Source organism: Nipponia nippon, unplaced genomic scaffold, assembly GCF_047370975.1.
Source record: "Nipponia nippon isolate SJK-2023a ecotype South Korea unplaced genomic scaffold, ASM4737097v1 scaffold_1, whole genome shotgun sequence".
In the NCBI taxonomy this organism is placed as follows: domain Eukaryota; kingdom Metazoa; phylum Chordata; class Aves; order Pelecaniformes; family Threskiornithidae; genus Nipponia; species Nipponia nippon.
In genome coordinates this window covers 127414289-127432463 of record NW_028262290.1, presented here as the reverse complement: position 1 = coordinate 127432463, position 18175 = coordinate 127414289, and the positions used below count along the sequence as shown (strand labels likewise).

Sequence of the window (18175 nt, the reverse complement as noted above, 5' to 3'; positions counted from 1 at the left end):
TTCACAGAAGAACTGAAGCCCATTAAAAGAAAGGCCACTGGATATTTTTATAAAATTTTAGGAAAACTAATCATCTACCAGACTTAGTTTCTGATACTAACCAACACATTTGCCAGTGAAAATCTTTTCAGTTTAGCTTATATTTTCAGGTAATTTTAAGCACTGACTTCTGTGAGGAACATACCTTCGAGTAATTTAAAAAACTGCTGTGAATGTTCAATACTTTGGGATTTCCCTCTTTTTCTCACAAAACTGTGTATCTTTAATTCAAGAAGCAAAAGCTGGGTTTCAGCCTGTTCCAGAAGATAAGTAGAGACACCAGAATACGAATGCCTCTTCTTGAGACGTGGCCTAAAGTGATAATAAATGTCCCCAGAAAGATGGTTGCCTTAGTATTTTATTTACACTAATCAGCCTTAAGTTTCAGGCTTTGCCTTTGAGCATTCCCCTAAATCAGAGAAAGTTTGAAACCTGAAGCTGTCCTTTACCTCCAGATATTTCTGGTTTATCTATTTTACCGGCTTTCATTACTAGAACATTGAAAGGGGAAGCCAGATGCGAATTTTAAGTAAATCTATATCTGCCATCATAATAGATGAGATTTAGCAAAACAAATAAACCAAAACCCCCACAACCTCATAGGGCTTTTCAGAAGAAAGGTAAACTTTGCTACCAGGAAAAACTTCCTTTGAAGAATACTGAAACAGATTATGCCATTTCCTTAAATTTCTTATCCAGCCTATTATTCTGCTGCACCATCTGTCTGGACGTTACCTCCACCTCTTCTCTGGGTTGTGAAAAACAAATGACGAAACAGCTTGCAGTGGTACCGAGAGTATTTCACCACAATTTTTTGGTGATATTTTAGAGGAAAAGGATTCCTAACGTCTCCTCTCTGCCTTTTCTCCTCTCTAGCTGCAGCACTTAAAAATTAAATACATATTTCTATTCTTGTAAACATCCAAACAAATAAATAGGAAAAGGGAACTTGCTAAAGCAACCTCTAAAATTCAATGATAAGCAGCAAACAAGTACAGAAACAAAATGACCTGGAGAGCTGTGGCACTGCTCCCACAGTCTTGTCTGTTGTATTAGACCTCTCCTTCTACCTGGAGCCACGGTGAGTGGCTAAGAGCCAGTGCTACCGAAAAACTTGTTGGATTAAGGTCTGAAGCTGTATCAAAACTGGTGGGTACGTTCCCCGTGTATGAGCACTTGAGACGTACCACCAGCTCATGGAAAGAAGAAACCTAACCCGTAACTCTAAAACTGACTGAAAACATAAGTATCATTACTTTTTAGTTGAGTACAGACGGAATTGAATAATCAAAATAAAGGGCTTCTCCCAAGCCTGGTTTCTCTGCTCTCAGCCTCCTCCACCTTTCCTTTCCCTTGTTCACATGTATCTTTTTTACAGTATTGCCTTCAATTGCCTAGCAATGATAGACAGGCACAAGCCCTAATCAAAACCATAATATGCATGCCTTTGAAAATCTTACATAAAATGCAACTACATATGTAAAAAGAAGGGAAAAAAGTAATAGATGCAAAAAAACAGTGGGTGAAGCTTTTTTCTGCCTTCCTCTACTCCAGATTTTTCCTCTTTCACATACACGATTCAACTGGCATTGTAGTTGCGAGATACACGTGACAAAAATGGACTTAACAATGAAAAAAAAAATCTAAACAAGAAAAAACAACTGCTAATTATTAAATAAGTCAGTCTTAGTCTGGTACATTACTTTTTATAGTACAGGCATATAAAATGGGTCACTGGGTTTCACAGAGGGTGACTAGTAATATATGGCCCTTTATCTTTTATTTAAGTAGAGAGAAGTACTGATTTCACTGCAATACCGATGCTTCCCTTGAAAGTAAATACAACCCTAAATCCAACCACGACCCTTAATAGCCCATATTTATTTATTCTTAAACATGCAATCAATTTTTGTATGGCAGCTATATCTGCAGTTTAGTTAGAGAAGAGTCTTTAATAGAAAGAGCCTGGCAATTCTAAAAATCTTTTTTACTACTATCAATTTACAAGTGAACAGCAAATGTTTATTATTATGTTGCTTACAAAGATTTAACATTTGCTTTGGGGGAAAGACCTCCAGTAAAAAGGCCATAGGGCCAAAGTGTCACTTCCGTAATTACTTATATGTGTGTATTTCACGTTGTTAGATTTATTTTTTTTTAAAAGACTATAATTTCCCAGAGGGAGTAATTTAAATCCATGGCTTCCTGTCATACACTTTTTCTTTCCAGAATTCATTTTGGATCAGGGGAAGATCTACCACACACTGAGAAATCACATGCTCATAGATATTTGGACTTCATTGTAAATTCAGTTCAGCTGACAAGACGTTCCGACAAGCGACATCATTCCAAAACATACACAGATCAAATCCATTCTCAGACATCCCTTCGCATTTTTATGGCCTAACTGTTTTCATACAGAATTGAATTAGACATTTAAATATTCTGAGAAAATTTCTAACTTGTCTCTTGCAGTTCAGCTGGCTTCTGTGTCTCTCAGTTTCGTAGTGAAGAATGCTTAATGCTCTGATAATGCCAGGGGTGAGGAGAGTCTTAAAGAAATTGAAAAGAAACTTTTCATAACTTTCCTCCTGATTCCTCCAGATTTCCTCCACAGAAACAGACAGAAAATTAATGGCGCCCATTACCTCAATAGAGTTTAAAAAAAAATCTTTAAAACCCACACCTGTGAAAGAGACAAACCTCCCAGCAAAAGAGAAGGGAGCAGCCAGAAGCATGTGTATCACCCATGGAAAAATAAAGGCAGTGAAGCCCTTAGAAAGCTAAAATACCCTTACTTGTAGCATGGTTGCTTGGGGCATAGACTTAAAAGAATAGGAAGCCTGGATCAAAAGTGAAGCTGGAGTTTTCCCTCCTGGCTGGCCGAGGGTAGGAATCAACACAGGAGTATTTTCAGGTAGTTTGCTGTCAGGTTGGGGACAAGAACAGCCACAAGGGAAAAGCTCCTAGAGAGAGCAGTGCTTAGTGTTAGACTTTTCCTCACCAGCCAAGGAAAGCACCAGCCAAGCTGAGCCCCAGCCCCAGCCATATTTCCAGGCAGCAGCTTCTGCCCTTAAATCAGGTGCTGCATGGAGCAGGCACTTCTTCCTGCCCTGATCCCTCCGACCTGTCCCCTTAGTTAGGCTCTCTCCTCATAATCAATAAGAGTAGCAAATGATTTCTTACAGGTGAAGAAAACTGTCCACCTTGAAGCAAAAATAAAAAAGAATCTCACTTAAGCCCTTCATAGCTTTTTTAAAAAATAACTTTTTATATAAACAGTGGAAAGTTCCTATATCTGCAGAGCTTTCTCCTGCATGTTACATACACTAGAAAGTAAACCCACAGACATAACTGATAGGTGTGCAAATCTTGCTCAGTTGAGGTCCAGAACTTCAGGGAATTCTGCTAAGGACCACTCAGTCCAAGCATCTTTACTTCACAAAGATCCTGAAAACTATTTTCATTTGCTTCTCAAAGGCCATTCTGAAGTAAGGGAACATGACACTGCACAGGAATAAAAAAGAGATGACCGCTGAATAACAATGTGGATTCAGATAACATTTGGCAGATTTGGAATGAGATAAATATTTGCAAATTGGAATTTTTCCCCACTTAGCTAGCTGTGTGCTTGCACTAGTCTACTCATTGTATGCCAATAGTTTGGGGTAATTCATAACCAAAAATCTGAAGTTTGACTTAGAGGTTAAATTTGAGGAAAATAAAAAAAATGGACACAATGAGAAATTACTAGGAATGGCGAAATTAAAAATTATCTGGAATAAAACATTGTCTCCTTTCTCCCCTTGCACCTAGAAATCTCGTAACATTCTTTCAGGTGTTGTATGTTTTGAATTATCCAGTTTAACATTCAGGGAGAAAACAATTATCTATCATTTCTTACTCCTTCCTTTGCCCAACAACCCTTCACCGGAACTGTAATCGGTTGCTCCTTTAACAAACAGCCCCTCAGACCATTAACTGTGTATTTGTGTTTGCATACGATGCCTTTATTCTTTGCAGTAAGGTGTTTAGCAGCTCTCAGTTTTTCAGGAGGAATTTTATCCTGTCGTTTAGTTATGGGTTGAGCTCACCTTTGTTTTCTGCGCTGCTTACTTGGTACCCTGCTTCCCCCATTGCAAGGAACGAAGGGCTGCTCACTGCCTCCTCAGCCTCCCTCTCGGCTCTGGCACTACAGCTTTGTTTTCATTTCCGTATGTCATTAACTCTCGTACAGCTCGCTCAGACTCCCCCCCCCCCCTTTTTTTTTAATAGTGCTTTCGTTTCTTCATGTTAAAACATCGATACACTGAATCTTCAAAAGCCTCCGGAATCAGTGATCTGCCCACAGCAGGCATGAGCAACCTGAGAAATGAAGAACATGGCTCTTTTCCCAGATATCTTCATGTTGCCATGTGGGGAAGGGAACGATGTTTCACCCATGAAGCCGGCAGTGATGGCGACCAGCCCTTGGCTCCCCACCACCCAGCGAAAGCCCAAAAGCGACTGCGTGAGGGGGGATGCACCTGGGGTGGGATGTCCTAGGTACAGTTCTGGCATGCAGGAGACAGCAGTAGGACACAAGAAAGGGGCAGATGGAGCGAGAGTGGATGGTGAGGGTGTCTACGGGAGAGGAATGGAGTGGGAAAAAGTCAAAGAAGGGCTAAGAGGAAAGCTATAACGAAAGGAATTAGTGAAGGTGGCAAGAGGAAAACAAAACAGAAGGTGAGGATACAGAAAGCGGGAAGAGAGATTAAGAAAATCCATCCTGCCAGAAACAGCACCTCTTGTCAGGCAGACAGCAGGTGCTGCCTGGGGAAGAGCTGATTCATGCATCTGAAGTGTAGGAACCGAAACACCTCTACCTAAGAAAGGAAAACTAAAAATACAAGACTCAAAGGAGGCGGGAGAGGGTGCTGCACTTTTTTTTCTTTTGGCAATCCCGACTGCATGACATTTTTTGAATAGTTTTGCAAAGAAACGAGAGCTGGATTTCTGGACCCTTGCAAGAATCCTGACGGTTCCTTTCAGCATTATCTCTTCCAATGCAAGCCCTTCCCGCCCTCCTCTTCGCCTTACTCCAGACTCATTTCTGAGACATCTGCAGCCATAGCACCTCCAGGGCCTCAGCTGCAGCTCCAGGACAAGATTTCCCATTTGTTCAGGGTCTGCACAGACCCCAGGGGAGTCAGTAACGGAGGTGGCACTGCTGTGCAGCACGGGACACTGATGGCACACCTACGCTGACCTACTCCAGCCCAGCTCTGGAAGATTAGTAATGCAGTCAGTAACTGCTGGCCAAGTGCTGCAAGCATGGGTCTTTAACCCTCTCTGCAGCAGTCTGGGGGGCCATCTACGCAGCCAAATTTTCTGCTACGAACTGTGCCTTCAGTGGCTTTCAAAAACTATCCTGCTCACCTTCTTCTGACTGACTTTGAACACTGAGTCTTAGTTCCCAGTCTCCTGCACTTTCCATATTGCCACTGCATCACAGATCACTGGCAATGGATAAAACAATCTCTTACTAAAGCTACTTTTTTTTAAACCTCCCCTGGAAGCCTTACTACAGATTCAGTTTGATGAATTTTGATCAGATGCACTGCACCACTCCTCTCGCCTGACAATACCTGCAACATCTTTTGGGATCTGCTCAGTTGCATTCTGCACACCTACATTTCTTTTCTTACTGTGAGAATTGTTATAGAACCTTATAATTAAAACTTTCTACTAAAATTGTATTAATTTCTTCTCTGTGTAGGAAAAGTAGCCATCAGTGATCTACGGAAGAGTAGATGGTTTCAAAAAAAAAAAAACAACCAAGTATTGAAGGCTACCTAATTAGGGCAAGCTGAACAATTTAACTGAAAAAATGGATTTATAAAAAAAGCAGAACAATTTACAGACAACATTTAATTTCCTAAAAACTAACCATAATCTGTTTTCATAAGAAATACTGGAATGTTTTCATTAAAAAAAAAAAAAAAATCAATTTTCCATTTGCCAAAATTATAGACACTTTGAGGATTCTTTTTAAAAAAGAATCTTTTCCCCAAAGGAAGAGGTAAAGGGAAGAGTTAGCAAAGAGACAAAATTCATGCTGAAAAACTTTGGCAGAAAATGTTATTTCTGCTAAATTCAGGTAGCAGTGAAGACTACATTTTTGGTTAGAAGCTCTTCTTAAAGTGAGGTGTTTGCTGGCCTGTTATTTTGAAAAACAGCACAGTAGGATGACTTCTTTAATAAGTGGGCATAAAACCCAGAGATTAGAAAGTCTCAGAGTGAGAGACAAACCCCCCGCCCCGTGTGATATCTGATTTCTTTGCCAAAGCAAGGAAGGTTTTTAATAAAGGTCATGGAGAAATAATTTCCAAAGACGGAAGTGTCTCTTTCCCCCTATATGTTTACTCTTTTATTTCACTCCTTTACAGTGAAAGGCAGACCTTAACACACGCGCGCGCACACATGCACACACAAAAGGAAACAACAACCAAAGAGGAGAGGAAAAAAAAAAAAAAGGAGCCTGAAATTTTAGTTACACCACATGTGGTTTTCATTTGTGAAAAATGAACAAGCTGTTTGTGGTTAAACTGTCTAATCTGCTGTTATCAATCTAGCGCTGCATTCAAGATTTACAGGATACATCAGCTTCTGTGCCACATTAGCTGTAAAAGGGAGAGGGGGTGGGAGGAAAAAGGAGGAGGAGAGAGTTTATCCTGAGGAATAATATTTCCAATGCAGCCACACTCACACTACATCTGGTTGTGCTGGTAGCGGCAGTTAAATTGAAATATTTCACAGCGTGTGTCAGAAACATGCAGAATGGTAATTATGACAGATCTGATTAAGCCTGAGTGCCACTAGCTCCCTGGCCAGCTCCGGTTGTGCAGGTGTGACCTTGTGCGTGCCTGCGTGTGTAAATAAAATTAATTACAAGCGAGAGGGCGAAGGCTTCGGTGACATCACAAAGCGGAGAAACTCCCAAGGGGGAGACCTAATGGAATATTTTCCCTCAGTCTAATAATACAGTTCATATTGACTTGAGGTAATTAGTGGGATCATTAAAGCAGTTTTCCCGGCGTATTTGGCTGCCTGATCAGATTAGTGAAAATGTTCTTCAGAACAAGCCCTGTGTGGTCTGCCAGAGAAGGAGGAAATAAAAAGCAACAAAGCATATTTTGGAATGATAAGCAGCGCTGGACTTTTTGCACAGCATTTTGCAGGGCCGGTCTCGGGAGCCTGGGCGCCCGACTCTCCTGACCGATTCAATCTTTCATCTCAGGCGCATGTGCTCCTGCTGCACATCATCTAAGACTTTTTAATTTTTGTTCCTCTACCCTTCGAAACTACGCCGTCCCTATCCCTCAGATAAAAGCTTTGTGGAAGTGCTAGCCATAGAAGAACTACATTAAGATAACTGGGGGAAGGAAGGAAAATAAATACGTGATCTGCAACCCCCTGCCTCTCCCCAAAAAGCTAACAGAAGATTGAAGGCACCGGTTTGAGAATTAGTAACGTTTTCATTTCCTAACAAGCTTACCCTAGCAAAAAAAAAAAAAAGGGAAAAAAAAAGAAAAAAGTTTAACTATGATATAAAGTCTTCCACGGTAACAGAACACAGAGCCCTAATCAAGAAATGGACCATTTGTTTAAAAACAGTCTATTGAGCATGCTCTACCTTGCAAATGGAATATGCCAAGCTCTGTCACAGATGGCAAGCTTTGACAGTTCCCATCCGTAGCGTCGATACTCGACAGTTCAGCACAAGATCAGTGACATTCTGTCTCATTAGAGCCACGCTAATTATCACAGCTAGTTTCAGGGGAAACCATGTGTTGCAATGGTCAATTTGAAGGAGTCTGTGCATCAACAAACTGGTAATAAGGATCAGACACCTTATTATATGACAGCATGCTGCCTATGATCTGATTTACTGAATCAGAGGTACTGAGGCAACACTGAAGCCTGATGGGTTATGGAATCGCGTGTACACAATGCGTATCTGAAATATGCTTTAAAAATAAAAGGGAGCTATATAGAAACAATACAAATAAGAATTTTAAAATGGTGAAGTTATAATGAGGACTTTTTTCATTTGTCATTAAGACAGGCAGAGATGTTCAAGATCTTGTCAGCCAGTTTTATCTTTAATCAAATCATATAAGATAAATAATTCAAAATGAAAACTGTAAAATTATGGATTATGCTAAATTATAATTCATTCCATACTCTGATTTTTCAGTTTCAATAACATGTACCAAACATTCCTTATGTTATGCCGTCTTGCTGCTTTAACAGAATTTTATATTTTGTAAAGAGCTTTCTCTACTTGGCTCTCTTTTTTCATTTGTACATTTAATGACTTAAACTTGTACTTCTCCTAGCTTCTCCCCCACATTTGTGCCCCTTCCACCAGACAAAAACCCATCTAACCAAGAGCCCCCCCTTTGCTGTTTCTGGCCACCTGCGGGGCCGCATCCTGCCAGGCGCTCAGCGGTCCCAGCCTCAGCACCTCCCAGGGACGCGCTGCAGGCTGAGGCTGTGAAGGCGTTAAGCATTAACTCCCGATCAACGTAGCGCAGGTGTGCACCGCATCCCTCCAGGGAAGCTCTCCTTAGGACTCAAATATACAGCGTTTCCTGAAGCTGCTACCAGTTCTTTAAACAGCCTCTATGTGGATTGTAAGCTGCGTTTGAACAGCTCGTGCTGCCACCCACCTGGCTGGGAACCTCTAGCCAGAGCCGATTTGACCCCACGTGTGAAGCATGCTCAGGAAGCACACTTTTTCATCAGTGTGTCAACAAATACAGCCTTTGCCTTACATGTTGAAAGGGCTGCCTGGCCCCAAGGAGCTGTCTGAAGAGGTCAATATAATCCTCTTACCAGTTAAGTATTTTCCATTCTGCACCTTTTTCTTTGGCTTGAACTATTCCAGGTTTTAATGTTTTTTTTCCCTCTATGCAGATTTCCATGGGCAATTGCACACTGATATGAACCACCTCGGAGATTTTAAGGTGGTTTCTCTTCAGTGCATCTTTGTTGATTCAAGAAATTGCTGTCTACTTTTTACTAGTGGGAACCCAAGACTCACTGAAGTCAACCCACTCTACCAAGGTCATACTAATAATGCGGGATATGGCGAGGATCAATGCCGGCCCCTCTCCAGGTCTACCCAGATCAAGTGATAAGCAAGCTAACTGAACTCAATTTTTCTACCCCCTTTCTGAGGAATAATTTAAAAAAAATTCCTAGGGAAATTTCCTGAGGCTTTAACCTTTATTTCTGTGAAGAGATGTCATAAAAGAAATTAAGACAGGGGGCAGAGGAAGGACCTGGAGTGCTCTAAGCATTCATTTTGTTCCCACAATAGAAACCCAAAAATCTCCTTCCCTCCAACCCAGGCGAGACAGAACACACTATGACTCTGCAACACAATATTTTGTGAAAGAAACAAATCAGCTCTATCTGCCAAGTTTCACAGTTTCACTGAATGACATACCGTTTTATGGGGCAATTCTTGATCGCGCGCAGAAGCCCATCTTTCTCAGTTCACACTCTTCCTCTCCCATCCCCGCTGACACCCGATCCCGTCCTACTCCTGCTGCTCATGGCACCTCTTCAACTGCCAGAGCAATCACCCCCGGGTAGCGGAGGGGGGAGGAAAATGAATCAAAAAAATAAAATAAAAAAAATAGAGGCTGTTGTGTGGTGTACTTCTGCTGCTAGTGTTTTCTAACTCCTCTATCTCGCCTTCCCGTGAGGGTGAGGGGTTTATTTCCAGGTGGACCCATGAAACAACAGCAGACCTCAGAGCACATTTTGTTTCCACCTCGCGTCTGCCTGTGCAGTATCCCTCCCCACTCCACAGAGAATGTATTGTACACCGAGGGGGGGGAAAGAAGGTTTTTAAGCCAGGATTTAAACCCAGGAAGTGACTCAGCTGCTCTGAGGGAAACAACGGCGGGAGATGACTTGACAGAGAAGTGGGGTGATGGGTGAAGGACCGGGTCCCCTCCTGGACCCCGCCGGGCCAGCCCGAGGTGCAGCACCCTGAGGAAACAGCTTTGGAAATAAATTTCAAGACCCTCCTCTTAAAGCCACGTTGTTACCAGAAATTTACTCTTAGTGATAGAAAGGTTTCTTTTCCCTCCGCTGGAAAATAGTTGAATAGATCGTTCTATATCTGCGGTAATGGCATGTTACATCTTCGTGCCAGATCCACAATACCGTGCTTGTTCAGTGTGGGAAGCTGTTTAAAAATGACTTTCCTATTAGAGTATATAGCTTAGTCTCTAGATGGAAAAAGCCAGATCAAAGATATAGCATTTATAAAACTGCTGGTTAAAAAGATAAAAGTGAGATAACAGACATCAATTTTTCACTATAAATCTCTGGGTTTACTACAACATTAAAATTTCCAGTAAAAGCACGGTTTTATATACCTGAACTCTAATGGCCTATTCTGAAAATATTTATGTCAGGAAAAGCATGGTATTTGCATGCCAAAAGCAATTTTAGTGCCAATGTTTAGCATTCCCTTCCCATTTAACTCCTTCCCATCTACTCATGAGTGTTAGATGCTCTGCCTAATGCCTACCTGGTGTGCCTCCCCAGGCAGCCTTGCAGAGGCGGACGCTCCAGGTGCGTACTAAGGCAAAAAAGTCAAATACTTCTAATAAAATACCACTGCACAAAACACTTGCCTGATGGCTTAGTATGGAGTCTCTAGCAATGGTCTGAACCACTGATTTTACCCCCATGCTTTGCATGTGAAACTACTCATTTCCAAGGGGCTAACTGCCTAACCAAAGCGAAAGACGGGGACAGAAGGACAGGAAATTGGGCAAGACGGTTCAACAGCTCAGAAGCAACGGGTCAAAACTCTTGGTAATTAGATAAGGTTTCTGGAGGTATGGGTAGTAATCCGTTAGTTTTATACTAAAATTAAAATCAGAGCATGATTCTGTGAGAGCCAAGTATCTCACCTTCAACATACAGGCATTTTGACTCGGTGAGAAGAGCATTTGGCACCTACCTGGCCATACACAGCAATCAACAGGATTGACACGGCAGAAAAGTATTGATTTTACCTATTTATTCTACTAAAAAGTAAACTTATTTAGGTATAATAATGCAGGCTAACTGCCTTACACTGTAGCACATGGGACTCTCAGAGGTACGGAAGTTGATATTACTTCAGTTTTTGCAAACACTAATTTCCTAAATTTAAGAAACCTTTAGCAACGTAAGCTGATTTTCAGCAAAGTTTTGCTCTCTTCCCTACTTCATACTAGCATATGCAGGCCGCAGCTTTCCAGGATAAGCCATTAACATAAATGTAACTTCTCAAAATACAGCAAACATACAGGAGCACGACAAGGCTCTACTTGCCTTATCTCTCAGGGCTGTTAGGTTTGGGGTTTTTTGTTTGTTTGTTTGTTTGTTTTTATGGAATAAAATTAGATTTTAGCATCTGTCACCATCAAGAAAAAAAACTCATCCCTGGCTCCCACATGAAAACATTGTAACCAATGCACAGTTACTGAACCGTGATGCCTTAATGATCATTACACAAATCAACTTTTTTTGTTTGAAATAACAGAATTAAGAATGTGCTTTCATAATTACTTGAATTAGACTGTCAGGTTATAAATTTAATAAAACTCCAATATGATTAAATTGTAAAAGGAACGCATACCACACAAATTTATAGATGTGTGAATTCTTTTCATTTTGACTTATTTAGGTGTGCTGATTAAATTTTAGTAAACAATATTGTTAGTATTGCTGTTCTACCACTAAAAAACAACAACCTGGGAGCAGACAAAGCATTTGGTAAACGTTTCTGCCTTCCATTTGCATGTATTTTTCTAAGGGTCTCTTTTCAACATAACCAAACAAAAAATATTAGGCAGACAACTTGCAATAAAAATGTAGGATTTTAAATACTGACGTTAGGTGTTTTGCCAATTACAATTCTTAAACTCCCCAAAGATACTATGTATTCAAGAAATTTGAATTATAGTATCTTCCTCAGCTCCTCAGTTTAACCATACTAACTTTTAAAGTATATATTTTGAACTTAACAGAATTTGAATTTATTCTGCAAACAATATAGCGATCCTTAAAAACACAGAAATTTAAAAAATATACAGAATGCATATATTCCTATAGGGGAAAGAATTCAACATTTGAAGGAATCTTGTAGCTAAGTCCCCAAACTTGTTCAAACCCATGTGCCAGATAGTCCCTTTCCTTTGTGAAAGCCAACAAGCCACCAGCAAAGTGCACCATGAAACTACAAGTATGCAAATCATCACTCACCTAAGCCAGAGCACGGTCTCAATAATATTGCTGCAGTCTCTTCCTGCTCTCGTCACCCCTTCCTTGCTCTGTGCTATGACCTCTGCTGCACCAAGCCCCTGTAGCCAGCTAGTTTGTTGAGCATCAGGTCCATATGTGGTCCTCCATCGATCAGGTAACTCTTGCCAAAGGCACTAATACAGCGCAAGGGAAGATGCTCGTTTTTTACCTCGGCACTACCTAAATAGAAACTTCTGTAGCGCATCATTTAATAGCTCATCTGTACAAAGTGCTCTAGTCAGCAGAACATTATCTGCTGTCTCCTGGCTCAGGCAAGTCCAGCCACCTGGCAGATGCTGGCTGCTTCGACACCCAATCAAATGTTGACCCAAATCAGTTCCTTAAAAAAAAAAAAAAAAATAGAAAGGCCCTCCAGCAAACAACTATCTTTGTCCGCTAGCAGAGCTGCTTTAGGTCTCATACTGGTTTGTACCATAACTCCAGACTACACTCAGCAGTTAATCAGGTTTTTACATCCAAAATAAGAGCAGCAACGTTCAATTTTTGTGATGGTAAAAAACAAAACTGTTAACCAATGCATTATTTTCTAATACGTGTCCTCCAGACTTTTCACTATAACTGGAAGTGATTATCCCAGGATTTCCAGTTCTGAGCAGGAAACCAATATCCCCAAATGAAAAAAAAACCAAAACCAACGGACCTCCCTCGAGAGAGGTTCTCTTAAAGAGTATGTCTGAACAAGCCTCTTTTTTGTGCAAGAGAGACTTCTTTGCCCCAAGAAATAATTTTCTGTACTGCTGACAAGCTCCAATGCAGAATTTTTATAAGGCAGATATCTCCTCTAATGTACATGGCTTTGCTACATATTTAAAATTTATTGATTAGCTGACTAGTAGTGAACTGGTTAGAGAAGACCCAATACATTCAGTTTACCTAAGAGGTTACTTCTGTGAAGAAGCTTTCTACTACAATGGCGCTTTGGCTAACTACAGACCTGAAAGCTTGCTTAATACATAAATTAACATTACATTGCTTAAATCTGGGAGAAAAATAACCTCTGAGAATACAGGCACCATCTCCATAATAAAAGGGAAAAGAACTATGTGTTTGGTGATGTTTGTTTTCTATACATGGTAGCAAAGTTTGTACAAGAATCTGAATTCTGTATCAATACTCTAAAAAAACTGCATTGCATCCTCTGGAAGCTTTTGTGCTTCACTTCAATTACCTGTCCCTTTTAAAGTCAGCATTGGAAGAGCTGTCCCACCTAGAAATGTTAAGACTATGCACTTAAATAAATACGCTATCACACAAATCGGATCAGATTAAAATTACGTGGACTGATAGACTGGCTTCAAACCTTAGTTTTGCAGAAAACTGCAATGGAAAGGGGAAGGTGTAGAAAACGGACAGTTCTCTAACCCGGAGTCTTGACATGTAAATAAAGACATCTGAGGAGCACACAGGTTGGAAGCTGCTGTAACATTCTATCATAATTAGAAACATTTCAAGAGCCCTGTAATTTCCAATCAAAATTACAGTAATTTCCGATATACAAGCCATGATTCATGACAGAATTTTTACATTCCATGGGAGATTACAGTGGCCTGATGTATGACACAGAGTACAGCACTAACATAAACAATTCAGTTTAATGTTTAAACAGCACTTGGTGTTTAGAATCCAACAATAAAAGAAACATATTATTGTAGAAATTATCACTTTGACAGTGATTGAAGGGTAGGCAGGCATGTGGCCTATAAAGCTGTAATTTTTACAGTCCACAGCTTGAGTTTAATCATTTTGATATAACATTTCCAAAATATCCCTTTAAATGCTCCTTACAGCATATAACTTAAGAGACAACATCCTTTCTGTACAATGAAATAGAGTAAACTCCAAAACATGAACAAAGCAAAAGTCAAAAGTTAAAGACTGTTAAAAAGAAAACTAGCACTAAAACGCTGACGGCCCAAGAAACATTGGTCTAACTGATCATTATCAGCTTTCCCTGGAAGATGCTGTATTTTTCTATGAAGCAAATTTAGAAAAGTAAAGGAATAGTGACTAAGTAGACTTAACATTTAATCTAACGTGAAAATTCAACATTGCATGCATTGGTGCCTTTACCATTTCTTTCAAGCATTGGTATAACTGTGGTTCTAGTCTTCCCCATTTTTCTATATGTTTTTCCTTTACTTACTTCTTGAGTACATTCTCACTTAAATCAATGCTTTTGCATACTCCGGTGATCCTTCTCAGAAGACATGTCACTTACCTATAATAATCACACCCAACAAGCGCTCGCTGATTTCCCTCTCTTGCTACTAAACTTGACAGAAATTCTTCAGTTGAAGAGAACAAAATACGAAACCACACAACAAAGGCTTAAAACTGAATATGCAACATATATGTACGCACACACGCAGGTAACCAAGCAGTCATTGTATTCCACAAAGATCATATATATTTTCTCAGGTGTAACTTGTATAACTGTAATTTGTCGGGGTTTTTTTTTGTTTGTTTTTGACATGAACAGTGCTGCCCCACCTCCTGTGCACAGCCTCACCAGTGGGCCTGACTAAATATTTTCGCAAAAACCAGAACCCCAGCATTCCTCGTTACAGCGCATGTAATTGCAAAACACCAAAGCCTCAAGATGAATTCAGCAGCAATACACAGAGCTCGCCCACAGCTTTTGCCACATCCACGCCAGCTAAGAACTGATGAACCTGATGCTTTCTAAGCCACACAAGACCCATGGGCAGGCAGCGAAGGCATCTCACTGGCGGGGAAGAGGGAGGGATGCGTCCCGGGAAGCTGCTTCTCAACCCTGCCTGGTCAAGGGTAACCAGAGGTTACCTTTGGACTCAGCAAGGAGCTCCGAGTTGTGGTACCAGGCTGGTGTGCTAACCTGGCTGCCGTTGTAAGTCACACAGAAACAAATCAAAACCCGGGGGAGGGGGTGGGAAATAATCAGACAGGACAGGGAGGCTGTTGCGCCCTGGGAACTTTACCTGGCTTTTGGTTGCCGCAACCTTTGCAAACAGTGCTTGAGACACCTTAGCTCTCTTCATTTCCTGCTGAATCTCATCGTAAATGGAAGCATTAATGTTCATGGAATTATTTTCTGTTTTTCCATTCCTCTCTGTAGCAATAGTAGCAGTTTTGACCTAGAAAATATATTTTATGAGACATTTTTCATTATGAAAAAGTTATTTTCCTCTCTTTCCCTCCCCAAGTAGTTCCCCTTTCCATTTTATTCCTTTTATTCAATCTTGCTCTGATATTCTTTCAGCTTTTCAGAGACTTAACATTATAAGTTATCCGTGGTTCAGGCAACTGGGAAACAAGAAAATTCAGCATACTGTAACAGGTGAATGCATCTGAAATACGAGTTATCATTAACTGACCACTGTGAATTTCAATGTCATAAAACAAATTAGGTGGAAACCTGTCAAACAGTGTTGTAGAGACTCGTGAATCCTTACATGATTTCTTTGCCCCACGCAAATGAAGTGAAAATTGTAAGTGCAGCATAAAACAATCTCTAATGAAATAGAAAACTGACAGATATATCTTGATTCATGCCTTATGTCCAGTACACTTAAATGCATGATAACGTAGAAAAGTTGTGGCTTTAGATTTAACTTTTTAAAATACTATCTTATCAGTTTAATTCTTAAGATGCTTTTAAGAAAGTGATAATTTATAATAAAGCATATTTTAATGACTCATTCATTCATGAAATCAAGATAGGGTTTTCTTAAAACTATTAATTCCAGTTGTATTTCACTTACATACATCAAATATTTATTCTTCTTGCAGTCCAGGTTAAAAAAAATAACATGAAAACAAGACAGAATGATTACACTACCATCTCTATGCTGCATCTGCAGCATTAAGGAAAACAACAAAAAATACATCAGTAGTGACATGATGTGCAGAAGACTATCCTTTCCTTCATCCTCTGGAAATGATGGAAGTGATGTTTCAACACCATCATCCCACCCAGGTTACGGTGCAGTTTCTGCAATATCAGTTGAGAGGTACAAAAAAATCAGCAAGTACTCAGCTTACTATTCTCAATAGTTAAGGATCATGTCTTTCTTTAGCAGCTACTCTTGCAATGCTTGCCCAAGATTAGTGGACCTAATGGACCACTAATCCTGAAGCGGACCAGAGGAAAGGAAAGACTGGATTTCTGCCAAGAACATCACCAAGAAGAAGGTGATGATGCAAAATCAAACCTTTAGATTTCGATTCAAAGCTACTGGTTCATACTGAGGTTGTTGAGAGCTGAATTTATTTAGCCATTCAGAAGTTACATGTCTAGTCTGAGTTAGTCACTCAGGCTACCTCTAAATCTAATGGACAGAGCTTGGCACTTCCAGAGGGTGATTCAGCCTACTCTTAAGTATGTGTCTAAAACCACACTTTCACTATCAGTTTAATCCAGGGCAAGTCAGCATCTTCCTGTGCTCTAAAGTCCCTTGAGGTTCAAAGAGAAATCATGACAGCATGATAATTCATCTTCTAATCTCACTCTCTATGAGCTTTCATATGTCACAGGTCTCACAATATAAGAGTCAAAGGGTTTGGGTGAGAGACGTACTTAGGCAAATCATCAGCCAATTTTTTCCTAGAAATGTCACGCTCAATTTGTGTTAACTATCCTCCGTAGTGCTTTTAAGATAAAATAATCTAGCCCAGAAACTGGGAGTGCATGCCACTTTTGCTGAGCCTGATTTGTCTATCAGGCTTTTCAGGAGCTGTGCTAACACATGCCCGTTAGCTGCAAGGGGCGAAACCCCAGCAAGAACGAGGCGTCCACACACATTTCCACCTGCCTCCTTCTGGCCCGCATTAGCACTTTCTGGTGTTTGAAAACAGGAGTCTTAAATGAAAAGGGAAGTGAAGAAAAATCCCAAAATGTGGCATACAGTTTATCCCATGATTTGCTTTCATCTGAAAACAACTGGTATTTTGCAGGCATGACCTGGAGAGTGAGGCGTTTTCTTTTCTGCAGTGTGACATTTTACAAGCGACACTGCAGTAGAGGATGGCCAAGCCTGGGCCAACGGCTGCTCAGAAACATTTGAGGCACCTGGCAGTGGGCAGCGTGAGGAGCAGCACCACAGACCTCCCTTCTTTGCATCACAGAGCGGGAAAACGCAGGCTTCACGCTGGGCAAAGCAGCAGGGGGCCGCAAAAGCAGGTGCATCTCCTGAACACCATACAGTGAAATCATTTGAAAATTACAAAATCAGTGGCAATTTTATAACCTTTAAATGAAAAGGATTCACTAAAAGGTAACTGACAACCCATGGGGACGTTAAATATACAACAGGAGACAGGCTTCTCTGCTTGCATGTAAAAATCAGGCTAAGCTAAATCAGAAAATGAAAAAGTGATGGCTTTGTCAACACACTTTCTTGGACCTTGGGTTTAAATTTTGGCAATGTTATTTCAGTCCTTCCCAAAGAAATATTTCTAACTTGTAACTAATCTTTGAGGGTCCTGAGGGGAGGATGAGAAGATAAAGGTATTCACCTAGCATACACAAGTCCATGGTATCTTTTGGGAAACAAACACTGCTCTTGGGATCCTGATCGAAATGCCTCTTTTCTGTAAGCACACTGTCTTTTTGATTGCTACTCAGCTTCAAAAGACATCTTCATGTTGTAGCAGCACTTCATAGACCACTTAACTGAGCTGTGAACACCCAGATCATCAAAAACCAAGACTCACACACCACATTGGAGACATAATTTAAATTATGCATCTTGGTCCACACTTTTCAATGCCCAATTTA

General features: G+C 40.5%; 1 protein-coding gene across 6 annotated transcripts in view; it reads right to left on the bottom strand.

Annotated features, from left to right (window-relative positions):
• SATB1 (SATB homeobox 1) overlaps positions 1–18175 on the bottom strand; it is a 95171-nt gene that overhangs the window by 11718 nt on the left and 65278 nt on the right. For all 6 annotated transcript variants that reach the window (XM_087771775.1, XM_087771740.1, XM_087771784.1 and 3 more), the window contains one exon: positions 15378–15533. In XM_087771775.1, coding sequence (XP_087627901.1) covers positions 15378–15533 — 156 coding nt within the window. The remainder of the gene's footprint in view (positions 1–15377; positions 15534–18175) is intronic.